This window comes from Phalacrocorax aristotelis, chromosome Z (assembly GCF_949628215.1).
Source record: "Phalacrocorax aristotelis chromosome Z, bGulAri2.1, whole genome shotgun sequence".
NCBI classification, from domain to species: Eukaryota; Metazoa; Chordata; class Aves; order Suliformes; family Phalacrocoracidae; genus Phalacrocorax; species Phalacrocorax aristotelis.
This window is the reverse complement of record NC_134311.1, coordinates 70,780,832-70,793,608: the sequence shown is the minus strand read 5'-3', so window position 1 is coordinate 70,793,608 and position 12,777 is coordinate 70,780,832. Positions and strand designations below refer to the sequence as shown.

The following is a 12,777-nucleotide window of genomic DNA, read 5'->3' as shown; positions in this document are numbered from 1 at the left end:
AGCAGAGCCTGACCAGCAGGAAGCAGAGTGGGGAGGGGGAAGAGGAGCATCGCAGAGCCCGGGCAAGGTGCTTCCACGTACACGGAGGACTTTCCCCCACGAAAGGCACGCATTGGGCATGCAGCACGGCAGTGGGGAGCACCGGGGCGGGGGGGAGGGCAGCCGGGGGTGAGGCGGAGGGACACGGGGGGCAGACGCCGCTCCCCCCGGCGGGGCATCCACCCGACGGGGACCCAAGAGGCTACTGGCAGCCCCGTCCGTGGGGCCAGCCCACCCGTGAACACGAGCTGCCGGCAGCACCTCCCGGCCAGCAGCCCGGCGGCCGACCCCAGGACCCACTCGCGGAACGAGCAGAAAGGCAGGCCCTGGGCAGCTCCACTGGGGGGCGGCCTGTCCCGCCTCGGCCCCATCCCTCGCCCCGCCATAGCAGTGACTCCACCAGCCCTCCCCGGCAGGCCGCGCGCGCCCGGCGCTCGCCGCCCCCCCCCCCCCGCCCCCGCAGCGTTCGTTGCGGGGGTGGGGGGGCTTAGGGGGTGCAGAGCCCTAGGCACCCTTGGGGCAGACTGGGGCTGTGCTAAACCGAGGCCCGGGGGTGGCCCGGGGTAAGGCCCGAGGGTGCGAAGCAGCGGGTGGAGCGCGGCCTCGGTGTCCGGGCGCCGAGCTATGCCCAACCCCGGGGCGCTGGGCTGGGCTGGGCGGGCACCGCGAGGCGCGTAGCCCCGGGCACGGGGCCGGGGGCGCAGCCGAGCTGAGCCAAGCCGAGCCAGGCCGAGCTGAGCCGAGCCGCGCCGACAGGCGACGCGGCGCATGCGCGGCGGGGGGCGGCGGGGCGGGAAGCGGGCGGTGCCGCCCCGCTCCGCTCCGCTCCGCACAGCCTCGGCGGGGCCGCCGCGCTGCTCCTGCCCGCGTACAGGTACGGGGACGGGGGATACACACGCACGCGGGGTCACGGTAACCGGGGAGGTGGGGGCACGCCGAGGCACGGGGTGACCGGCAGCGCTCTGGCTCCCGGGGGGCTGCCGGAAACGGATGTCCCGGGGGGAGCCCCCCCTCTTCCCGTACCGGCGGGGGGGGGGGGGCAGCGTCCCGGTTACCGAGCTGCGGTGACCCAGAGGCTTCCCGGGATCGGTCGCGCCTTGGCCTCTTTTGGGGGCACACCCCGTCGACCTGAGCAGCGAGACTCACCGGGGACCCTCGGGCAGTACGGGGTAGGCACGGCCCGGTTGGGCTGGGCCTGGCCTTGTTAATCCCGGCCTTGTTCATGCCGGCCCTGTCCTTGACCTACACCAAAATATCCGCCGCCTCGGCTCGAAGGCCACCGCAGGCCTCGGCTCGAAGTCTCTGCTCGCCAGGCCCTGGCTGGTGTCCCGCCCCCGGGGACCGAGCGGGAGAAGCGTGGCCGTGTCCACGGGCGCTCCAACCAGGGGGCGAGCGTCGGTGCCGGCTGGGCATGGCGGCAAAGCTTTTCCCCTGTCCTCCCTGCCCACCCTGCCTGTGCGTGGGGGAAAGCGAGTGGGATGGGTGTCTCCAGCCCGCCGTGCGGTTTTGGGTGGAGACGCTGGAGGACATGCTCCCCGCGGCTGAGCTGCAGGCAGGGGAAATCACCCCGACAGCTTCTGTCCGCCAACCCAGGACAGACAGCCATGGCCTCCACCCCGCGATGGGGTGCTGGGATGAGACACGTGGGGCCGGGGTGGGTGCTGTGGGGCAGGACTGACCCCCGGCAGGGAAAAGTGTGGGTTCTGGCCAGAGCAGCTAACCAGGCAAGGGAAACCCTGCTCCATCCTCTATTTGTTTCCTACCCAGCCTTGCTGCCTGCCAGATCCTGCCCGCACCCCTGCAAGCTCCCTGTCCCTTTGAATCTGCCGGCAGGATGTCTACATGCTTCTGCTGTGGCTTCATCGCTGGCTGTTAGACCCATATTTGGTAGCAATAATTGTTTACTCCCTTCTCCTCTCTCCCTGAGCCTTGCTGCTGAGAAGGGGAGGGGACATATTTTTGGGATCTTTAGCTTTGCTGGAGCCTGCGGGTTGCACGGTAAAGGGTCCAAAACTCTCCCTGCAGACTGCGGGATGAAACCCACCATGTGCTAAATAAGCAGGTGACAGCGCATGGTGACCACCGGCCAAGCACACAGCTTGCTCACCAAAAAGCAGTGGCAGGAGTTAGGTGCATCCCAAAATAGCACCTCCCAGCAGATTTGGGGAAGGGGAGTGGCTGAGGAAGAGGAAACAGGAGCCTGTGGGGCACTCTCCATTCTGGAGTTGAGCTTTGCCATCTGCTGGGGGAGAAATGCCCCCCAAAATCCAGCCGCACACTCCTCTCGCTGTTCCCTTTCTGCCAGGCCAGCAGCATTGTGGCAGGAGAGTTGCTTGCCCTGGCGAGCACGGGTTCTCTGGTCGGGGTACCTGGCGGTCTCTGGAGGCTGTGAGCTCCCAGTGCACCCCGAGTGCTGCGTTTGTGGTGCTGTGCCAGAGGGGTGGCTTGCTAAGGATGCAGGAGAGGCTGCAATGGAGTCCTGCCCTTGCTTGCCCCCATGCCTGCCTTGGCGGTGGGCAGCCCGGGGGTGCTACCATTTGTTGCCCCTCCCTTTGGAGGAGCAGACAGGCCTGGGGGATGCATGGGAAATGTCGGCAGTTAATGGCCAGGGCTGCTTCACCTCAGCGTGGGTGAGCATGCAGGCAGGCAGGCTGCGGCTGTGATCCTCCAGGCCTGCTGCCTGTCCCCTGCCCGTTTCCCATGCAGGGCTGCCCACCCTGCGGGGGCGAGAGGATGGTCCTGCCCCAGCCATGGGCAACAGCTGAGTGGTCACAGGGGTGCTACGGGGCTGGGGCTGGCCTCACCAGTCGCTTGCGCTCCCCGGGAGCAAGCTTGACCTCGGCTGGAAGAAAACATTTTCCCATCTGACGTGGATATGCAGCTGGGAAAGAGGAACTGGGCTGAATGGGCTCGGCAGCATGCAGCCCTGTCACCAGCTGGGACCGCTGGCTCAGCCTTCCCATTGGCATGGGGTTGAGCCACCCAGTGCTTGCCGTGGCTGTGTAAACTGGTCCCATACTAGAGAACACAGCCAGGGCCTGGTCTGGCTTCCTACCAGGTTAATTTTTCACCTGGTTCATCATACTGTTGTGCAGACACCAATGTGCTGGCAAAGCCACGGCTGGCAGGCATTGTGCTGGCCTGGTATGTGCCCGGCTGTGCTGGTGGTCAGGCCGGTAGCCCCGTGCCTGCGGAAAGCCCTGGCAGTGGCGCAGTTTGCAGCTGATAAAGCTTCCTGCAGCCATCTCTCAGCCCTGGGGGTGGTCCGGAGTGGGGCCTTTCCCTAGTGAAATTTGGCGTTGCCGTGAAAAACGACCAAACACCCCCTCCAAACAACAAACCCAAACCTCATCCGGAGTCTCCCTTAGAAAGAGCATGCTAAAAATGGCAAATTTGTTGCGTTTGAAGAGTTGTAGCTTGTTCTGGAAACTAACCGTGGGTGTGCTAGCAGGCTGCTATTGAATTTTGGTTGATTTTTTTTTTTTTAAAGATATAAAACCTCCTCTGTAACTGTTCTTGCAGTGCTAAATTCAGCCGATACAAATATAGCAGTTACACCACATGACGGAAAACTCACTCTCAGTGGTCCCAGCTATGATGCAGTGGTTCCTCGGGCTGGCGCAGTGCTGCCTCCTTGCAGCCGTCCCTGCCTGCGTTGCCCCTGTCTTTAAGCAGAGCCTGGAGGCTTCCACCACGGCAGTGGTTTTGCACACCTAACACGGGGTGAGATAGAGGCAGCTGGGATAGCTCCTGGGAGTGTTGGGACCCCATCAAGAAACCCCTTCCTCAGTTTGGGGCAGGCTCAAAGGGTTGCATGCCATTTGCTGTAAAATGAAGAAGTGTGTTAATCTGGCTGCTGGCTGGCCAGTTCAGTGCTCTGATGCCTTATCTGCCTTTGCATACTGAAAACCGATTGAAAACTGGGTTTGCTTGCTCTGGAGAAGGGCCAGCGCAGAAATTTGGTGTGTGTTCATCAAGACTTGGTTTGTTTGTTTGTTTTCTTTCCAGAGGGACAGCTTAAATTTTACTGTCTTTCTCCTTCATTTTTCTGGTTTGCCGAGCTCCCACGCTGTCTCATCCCTTATGTCTAGCCTGGGTTTTCCTACTCCATGTGGTACCCGGAGGGGAGAGGTCCATGGGGCCAAGCCTTGCATTGGTGCCCTTGCAGGAGGAAGCAGATTTGCAAACCCTGTGTGATTAATTGCCACGTTTGCTGAGAAGTCTCTCCACTTCTTACACAGCAGAGAACATTTCTGCTTTAGACATTGATTTCAGCAAAGTTCAGCTGCTGGAGTCTGACTGTTCCCATAGCATATGGGAATTGAAATGAACCATCTCCCCTTCCTCTGAGGGCTTCCTCGATGTCGTGAGCACCTTCCTTGCCAAGCTGTGTCGTTTTTGTAAGAGTAGGAAGGCTTGAGGAGTCATCCTTTTGTGGAGCCTTGGAAAGTGCAGTGGCCCCCATGAAGGCTGTGCTAAGGGGTGCCTCCAATACAGCACCTGATTTTGGGTGTCTTTGGGAGAGCAAGAGGAGGCTGCAGAAATGCCTGGGCTCCTCTTTGTTCCTCTCTGCCATCCGGCATCCTCCCCTCCCCTTCCTCCATGGTCTCTGACCTTGTCCTGGCAGTGGCATGTTCTCCTTTTCCTGCAGAGGGACGGAAAGCAGCTTTATGCTCAACTCAAGAATATTTTTAGATATACAGAAGATGGCCTGGTGACTGCAGCAGCCTGCCCTACGTATGAAAAATTTGGAAAGCCTTTTCTGTGGCAGGTGTTCCTTGTCCCTTCAGCTTTGCAGCTTTGCTAGTGCTTCCAGATGGACGGCAATGGCACAGGCAGGCTCCTCCACCACCTCCTTGCCGCTGCCGCCGGGCTCCCTCACTCCAGACCCAAAATGCATTTCATTCCTCATCAGCGGAGCCAGTGGGGGCTGCGGGCCTCCGCAGAAACATTGCTGAACAGCTCAGGAATGCAGAGCTGGAGCCACTCCATGTGCTGGCGGAGGCGGCACGCTTCTCCATCCGTGCCTCCCTTCCCGCACCACCAGCATGGCTTTTTGACTCTGCAGGAGCAGGACCCCTGCCCTCTGACTCATTCCTGGCCCAAAATTGGATGTAGGAGGTTTTTATCCATTGCAAATGCTGCTCCTAGTCCGCTCAGGTCCATGGTTGAGGGCAGCCTGCAGCAGTGTACACCCTTCTGCAGGGGATTCGAGCTGGCAGCACCGAGCAGGGATGCACAGGCTCACCGTGTGCTGCTGCAGTGCAAGGCAGGCGAGGGAGGCTGCCAGCAAGCCTTGCCCTAACAGCCATAATAGGAGGCCTGGTAGGAGAAAATCAATCAAAGAGAGAACAAGCAGATGTGTTTCATCCTGCCAGTGCTCTTGCATCCTCCCAGCAGCTGTGGTTTAAGGACAAGGCAGCCTGGGTCGAGGCAGAGCAGGGGCTTACTTCTCCAAGAGCCTGCTCATGTCGGGAGGAAAAGGAGTGTCACTGCTGGAGAGTATTGGGTTGGGCCCAGCTGGGGACTGGGGATGCTGAGAAAGGGAGGGAGAGGGACCCAGCACAGGGACCCCGAGGGGTGCAGCAATCTGGGGAAGAGCTGAAAGTTTCTGCACAGTGGGTAAACCAAAAGGTATGGGCTCTAGAAACCCTACAAGCTGCAGCAGGCAAGTGGGGTGCTTATTGACAACCTCCTTTTGATTTTATCATTTATTTCCGAATTTGCTTTGCTGTAAGAATGTTGTCATTTTAATTAAGTATTATTAAGCCTGGTGTGTCAGAACCCTGTTAGGAGGTACTTGCTCTGAAGCTGATCTATGCAATCCTTCAAGCTTGAAGCTGATCCTTCAGGCTGGACCCAGCTTGGGGCCTGTTTGAGATGGCATGATGCAGACCTCGTGTGCCCTTGCAGTAAGACCTGCAGCAGCTGGTCCCTTGCCCTCCTGCGCATCACCCTGTGCAGGAATTCCCCAGCCCATCTTTGTGCAGCAGTTGCTGCTGTAGACCCTGACCTCCTAGCACTCGGTGCGAATGGTGCATTCCCCAGGTGATTATTTTTAATGGGTAGGTTTGGTGCCTGGTGCCCTTATCTCACCTCCCCAAGTGGCTCCAGGCTTTTCCGTCTCTCTGGGTCTGTCTGTGCTCAGGCTGCTGGCTCAGCACCATCCGTATGGGGGGCCCTGATAGCCAGGGCAGGGCGCTGCCAGCTCTGGGTCAAAGCTTGGTTTTCCTCTTGTGGCTTCTGTGTCACAGCAGCTTTAATTATAACCTCATCTGTCCTGCTCTCGTGGCTTATCTTGTGTGCTCCCATGCACTTGCTTCCTCCTTGCTGGCAGCATCTCTGCTGAGTACCAGCTACCACTGCTCCCGTGGGCGAGCAGGCTTTGGGACCTTAGGACAAGGAGACAAGGATCCCGACACTGGCCAGAGACCCCAGGGTCAACACAGGGCTGGAAAGCGGGACCCCCTCGCAAGCTCGCCAGCACAGGGTGCAGCTCTTGCTCGCTGCTAGAAGCTGGATCCGAGCTTCTGTGGAGCAGAGGTGCTGCCATAAGGGAGGAGGAAGGACCCTGCAGACCAGAGGGGCCAGCAGTCATAGCTAACCCATCTGTCTCCTCCAGCAGGTGACGCAGGAGTGGGGACAGCCCAGCCGCCACCATGGTTGCCCTCTCACTGAAAATCAGCATTGGCAATGTGGTGAAGACGATGCAGTTCGAGCCCTCCACCATGGTGTACGACGCCTGTCGGATGATCCGCGAGCGGGTGCCCGAGGCCCAGATGGGACAGCGTAAGTCCATGGCAGCTTAACTCTGGGCATTTCACTGGTCTCCCTTTCCTCTCCTGCCTCTGTGCCCATTTGGGCATTCCCAGAGCAGTTGGGGGTGGGAGGAGCAAGGTCCAAGTCCCCCTGCCCAGTTGAGGTGAAGGGCTGAGCTCTTCGGGCTCCTTCCTTGACACCCCAGAAGAAATTTGGGGGTTTGGAAAGTAGGAAACCACATCCGGAAGTGAAATACTTGTAAAGTTCTTGGAGCCTGCTGCTATTTCTGTCTCTGCTCCTCTCACCTACTTGCATTCATCACCAGTAGCCAGGACTAGGTGGGTTTAAACAGTTGCAGGGGTCGTAGCGAGTGTTCGTAAACCATGTGCGTTTTTTTTCCTTTCTTGGGCGATATATAGTCCTCCATCGGGTCTGTCCCCTATGGCTGCTCTCTGCCAGACCCATGCTGGTGCTCCATTACCTTGCTAAGCCTTCTCAGCTCTAATATTTCCCTGATGCCACCAGGGTCAAAATTAAGCTTTTGCCTCATGAGGTCATGATGTGACTCATGCCTGTGCAGACGTGGCCTGTCCCTGGTATGCATGGGGAGTTGGAGCACCGGGACATTGTCTCGGGGGCTCTCCGGGGTCCCTGCCGCCTCCAAAAACAGCTGTGCCACAGGGGAGAGGCAGCAAACAGGAGGTCAGGAGTCGTGGGAAGAGATGGAGGGGAGCGACATCTGGGAGCAGCAAATTCCTCGAGGATGAAAGGAAATGCCGTCTCGCACCATGCCCAGCTGGCCAACAGTCTGTCAGACCATGGCTTTCGGTTTCAGAGAGGGACTGGATGTTTATGTGGATGTGGGGCTGTAGCCGTGTTGGAGGGAGCATTGCATTTCCTGCTCCTGGGCGTGAGCCAGCCTGTTTATAAAAAAATAGGCAAGGGAAAAGCCTTAAAGGGAACTGCTTATTCTGGAGTTCCTTTTCGGTTGCTCACAGCTTTTTTTTTTTTTTGCTATCAGTTCCTTGCAGCTTTTGTTTCTCTTTGCTCTCCTTACCTAGTGGCACTCAGGGACCTCTTTTTGAGCTGCCCAGTTTTTTTGTCACCTTTGGGCTGGGGGAGCTTCAGTGTAGGCTTCCTGCTCTGCTCTTGCTCTGTCTTGCGAAGTGCCTTTTCCTGCCCAAGTTACAAATCTGGAGCAAGCTGCTCCGTTTTTAGTGCTTTCAAGTTATCTTCTTGGAATTTGCTTTGAAAATAGTTCGTTTTTTTTTTTTAATTTAAAAATAAAATGGCAAGCCTCTGTGATTTTTCTGCTCCCTGTTTAGTAGGATCCTAACGGCATTCTTAGCCAGACAGGAGCGGGGTGGCTCAGGAATGTGTCCCTCCCCTTAGAGAGCTGCCAACAATATGACTTCTTATAAACTTAACAGCCAGCCAAGACAGCATGCAGCGCATGGTTGTTGGAAAGGCGGAGAAGGACCTTTCCCAGGGCAAATCCTGGCATGGTGCTGGCCTCTTGCAGCATGAAAATGGGTCTATCCCTGTGGGTCTGAGCTGGGTTGCCACAGCTGGGGCTCCAGCAGCAGCACTTTCACTGAGGACCCCAGCCCTGAGGCAGCAGGATTTGGTGAACCACACATATTCACCACCTCTGAGACCTTGTAAGCCTTGATCCTGTCCACCTTCAGCCTCCTCTGCCCCAAACAGAGGTAGTCCCAGCTCCTTTAGTCCATCACCCTAAAGCTCCATCATTTAAGTTGCGTCTCTTTGTATCTTTTCAAACTCTGCTGTGTCCTTCTGGAGAGGTGTGAACCGCACCACCACTGAGTACTTGAAGTGTGGATGTGCCTAGGTTTAATAGACCGGTTCCCAGCACACTTCCTGGTGATGCCCAGAGCTTTACTACCTTGCTTTGGCTGCTGCTACATGTTGCACCAAAGATTTCTGAGAGCTGTCAACCGCAACTCCAAGCTTTTCCTTCTGTTGTGACTGTCAGTTCCAAGTTCAGCATTGCGTAGGCATGCTTCAGATTATTTTTTCCATAGATAACTATGTAAAACACGTACCTCGAAGCCTGCTTGCCAGCGTTTTGCCCACTCATTAGGTTAGGCTCCAATTTTCACAGCGCTGCTGTGCTTCATGCATTGGGCTGTACTGATGCACATCCCTGGGTGCAGGCTGGCGTCTTTGTGTCGCTGTCCTGCTCAGGATTACCCTGGCAGAGACTTTACCTGTTTTTCAGCCAATGATTTTGGGCTGTTCCTCTCGGATGAAGACCCAAAGAAAGGGATCTGGCTGGAGGCTGGGAAGGCTCTGGACTACTACATGCTTCGCAATGGGGTAAGCATCCATCCCACATCCTTGCAGCTGGTACCTGCCTTAGCTCTGCAGTTGGATGTGGCCACAGTGTGGAGGTGGTGTGGGTGCTTGCTCTCCTGCCTTGCACTGGGCCCCACAGCACCCCGGTTCCCCTCACAATTGCACCGAGGCGAGGGAGCTGATGGTGGGATGTGGGTACCCTGTGCTGGTGCCACTGCTGGGAGTTGTGCTCTCCTGTGCCTGCAGGATACCATGGAGTACAAGAAGAAGCAGCGGCCCCTGAAGATCCGCATGCTGGACGGGACAGTGAAAACGGTGATGGTGGACGACTCCAAAACTGTCACAGACATGCTCATGACAATCTGTGCCCGCATCGGTGAGAGGAAGGGGTAGCAACAGAGGGGAGGAAGGGAGGTGAAGAGAGGTGGCAGCACCTGATGGAGGTACTGGGGGAGTGGCAGCAGCTCTGTGGCAATGGTCTGGCAGTGGGGAAGTCCAAGGGTTGTGTGATGCTGGGGAGGGGATGCTGCTCTGGTCCCCTGTTTCACTCCAGGCTCTATATTTGGCAGCAGTGTGGTGCTGAGCTTGGTCTTCTGCTCTCCTGTAGGCATCACCAACTATGATGAGTACTCACTTGTTCGGGAGATTATGGAAGAGAAGAAGGAGGAAGTTACTGGCACCCTCAAGAAAGACAAGACCCTGTTACGAGATGAGAAGAAGATGGAGAAGCTCAAGCAGAAATTGCACACAGATGATGAGTGTAGGTGCCTGCATGTGCTGGGGTCAGGGTCACCTGTACTGAAGACAGTGGGGAGGGAAGCAGAGACCCCTGCAAGGGGAAGACCCAATGCAGGGGAGTGGAGGTGATGGTGGAGAGGACTGTGACGACGAGATGTGCCCACAGTCCCTGGAGTGTCTCCTGCTTGGAGGCCCAGGGCAGAGGGGTGAGAGCTGGGATGCACCAGATAGATGTCTGTTTCTTGCTCCGCACGAGCAGCCCCAGGGCCAGGACCGACCCTGCCTGGGTGCCCATCTCTGCTCACGCCCTGTCATTGCCTACAGTGAATTGGCTGGACCATGGGCGGACCCTGCGTGAGCAAGGCATCGATGACAATGAAACGCTGCTGCTGCGGCGCAAGTTCTTCTACTCTGACCAGAATGTGGACTCGCGGGATCCTGTGCAGCTCAACCTGCTTTATGTGCAGGTACGGTTCCTCAGAGCACCTAGGCCAGCTGCCCCATACGAGCCCCCCACTGGGGCTGGTGGCTGAGGGATTTGGCCAGGAGCCACCATAGGGGCACTTCAGGATCCCCAGTTATCTCCTGGGTAAGAGACAACACTAGTAATCCCAGCCCTGCTCTCTGCATACTCTGGAGCTCGTCAGGGGATCCCATGTCTCGTCTGCCTGGTAGGAACCATCCTGAAGTCCTGCTGCTGTTCCTTATCCAGGCATGGTGATGGTCCCTGTAGAGCGCAGCCTGCCCCTAGATCCTTTTCTTTTTTATGGCCACTTCTTTCTGTCTGGAAAACAGGTCCTGCCCAGTGTGGAAGGGAGCGGTGGCAGGGCTGCATGGCTGCCCGGCCCATGGCAGTGTCTTCTCTTTCCACACAGGCTCGCGACGACATCCTTAACGGTTCCCACCCTGTCTCCTTTGACAAAGCCTGTGAGTTTGCTGGCTACCAGTGCCAGATCCAGTTTGGGCCACACAATGAACAGAAGCACAAGCCAGGCTTTCTGGAGTGAGTGTCGTGGGACCCCCAGGTGGCTTGAGCAGCTTGGCAGTCCCCAGCACCACACGGGCGCATGGGGCTCCGGGGGTATGGCTGCCTCTGGTGTGACCCCTCTACTCCCTGCAGCATGGTGCCCAAGTGTGGAGGTCCATGCATGGTGTGAGAGGTGCCTGTCACCCATCCTGCTCCCTCTGGCACCCCCCAGGACATGCAGCCAGCTCTGATGGGGGGAATCCCAGCCCACCATATAGTCTCTCCTGATGCCGCATGAAGGGCTGCATCCTTGGCACCTCCACCCCATTCTCAGCAGGGCAGCTCCTGGGGCAGCTTTCTTTACTGCAGCAACCTCTCCCACATCCTTCCTGCTCCCAAAAACTCACAGCCTGTGCCCTGGCAGGGGTTTGGCCAAGGCTCTGGGTTGGGCCTCTTTGTAGTCAAAGACAAACACTGGCTTCAGGCTCTGCTGCTAACAGCTAGCTTGGCTGTCTCTTGGCAGACTCAAGGATTTCCTGCCCAAGGAGTACATCAAGCAGAAAGGGGAGCGCAAGATCTTCATGGTACGTGCAGGCGGGGTGTTGAGGCCTGGGTTCTAGTTCCTCCTCACCAAAGATTGAGGCTGCTCTTGTCTCTGGTTGCAACACGTAGCATCTTGGCGGGTGAGAAACAGGAGCAGGAAGCTGTATGTGGGCAGACAATGTAACTCCTGAGGTCTCAGAGGTCAGAGGGATGCTGTAACAGGGCCAGGGGGTGCTGGTGGGGTAGGGAGAGCCTGGAAAGGCTGTGAGAGGGCGATGGTGGCACAGCCAGGGGACTGTGAGGCTAGCATGGTGTTCTGTCTTTGCTGTCGCAGGCACACAAGAGCTGCGGGAGCATGAGTGAGATCGAGGCCAAAGTTCGCTATGTGAAACTTGCCCGTTCCCTCAAGACCTACGGGGTCTCCTTCTTCTTGGTCAAGGTAGAGCAGCAGCTCCGCTGGTCCCACCTCTCACTGGCCAAAACTCCTCCAGCATCCCTCCATCCATCATGTCCCCAGCTGGTACCCCTCAACCCACATTGCTCCAGTTTTCCCTGCATCTCCACTGTCTGCTTTCTCCTTGTTCTTGCCTTTCCCTCTGTGGTGCCTTCGCTCTTCTTGGTTCATGCTTCTTCTCATTTTCAAGCCCCATGTCATGGTTGTGACCACCAGAAAATGTGGCTTGGGGGTGTTTGGTAATGACAGCAGGCCTCAGAGGTCTCTGCCTGGGCGGATCTGTCCCAGGGACAGCCCACAACCCTTCTGTTGTGGCCTGCAGGAGAAGATGAAGGGGAAGAACAAGCTGGTGCCGCGGCTGCTGGGGATCACCAAGGAGTGTGTGATGCGTGTGGATGAGAAGACCAAGGAAGTGATTCAGGAGTGGAGCCTGACCAACATCAAGCGTTGGGCAGCCTCACCCAAGAGCTTCACCCTGGTAGGGACCAGCCGTGGTCCACCCCCCTTCCCCTCCCCAGCAGTGTCCCTGTAGGGGGCTTCTCTCACGCCCACCCCTCTCTTGGGAATTGCCCTGTGGTGGGAAAGCCTTGCCCTCCTCTGGTGCCTCTCCTGCTGCTGTTTTGGAGCACTTGGGTGCTTAGTGCATACCAGAGGGGCTCAGGATAGCTGCCAGTGCCCTGCTCCAATGCTACCCCGTGCCCTGCCATTGCAGGATTTTGGAGATTACCAGGATGGTTACTACTCTGTGCAGACAACGGAAGGGGAGCAGATTGCCCAGCTGATTGCAGGCTACATCGACATCATCCTCAAAAAGGTGACGCTGTGCTGAGAAGGGCACTGGTAACTGGCTCTTCTCCAGAGAGGGGCACAGGGTGCTCCTTCCAGCTGCCTCTAGAGAGCCATTGGCACATGGTGCTGCTGGGGGAGCTGGAGACGGGGCAGGAGGAACCCTGTGGCC

At 57.7% G+C, this 12,777-nt stretch overlaps 1 protein-coding gene across 3 annotated transcripts in view; it reads left to right on the top strand.

Moving 5' to 3' along the window:
- Positions 1–786: 786 nt before the first annotated feature.
- TLN1 (talin 1) overlaps positions 787–12,777 on the top strand; it is a 35,253-nt gene continuing 23,262 nt past the window's right edge. For 2 of the 3 annotated variants that reach the window (XM_075078810.1, XM_075078808.1), the window contains exons 1-11: positions 817–913; positions 6,662–6,828; positions 9,041–9,138; positions 9,364–9,493; positions 9,725–9,877; positions 10,180–10,322; positions 10,731–10,858; positions 11,346–11,406; positions 11,700–11,804; positions 12,142–12,297; positions 12,532–12,633. In XM_075078810.1, the coding sequence (XP_074934911.1) occupies positions 6,699–6,828; positions 9,041–9,138; positions 9,364–9,493; positions 9,725–9,877; positions 10,180–10,322; positions 10,731–10,858; positions 11,346–11,406; positions 11,700–11,804; positions 12,142–12,297; positions 12,532–12,633 (1,206 nt within the window). In that variant the 5' untranslated portion in view covers positions 817–913; positions 6,662–6,698. Of the gene's footprint in view, positions 914–6,661; positions 6,829–9,040; positions 9,139–9,363; positions 9,494–9,724; positions 9,878–10,179; positions 10,323–10,730; positions 10,859–11,345; positions 11,407–11,699; positions 11,805–12,141; positions 12,298–12,531; positions 12,634–12,777 lie in introns of all 3 variants that reach the window. The other variant, XM_075078809.1, reaches the window with a different exon arrangement.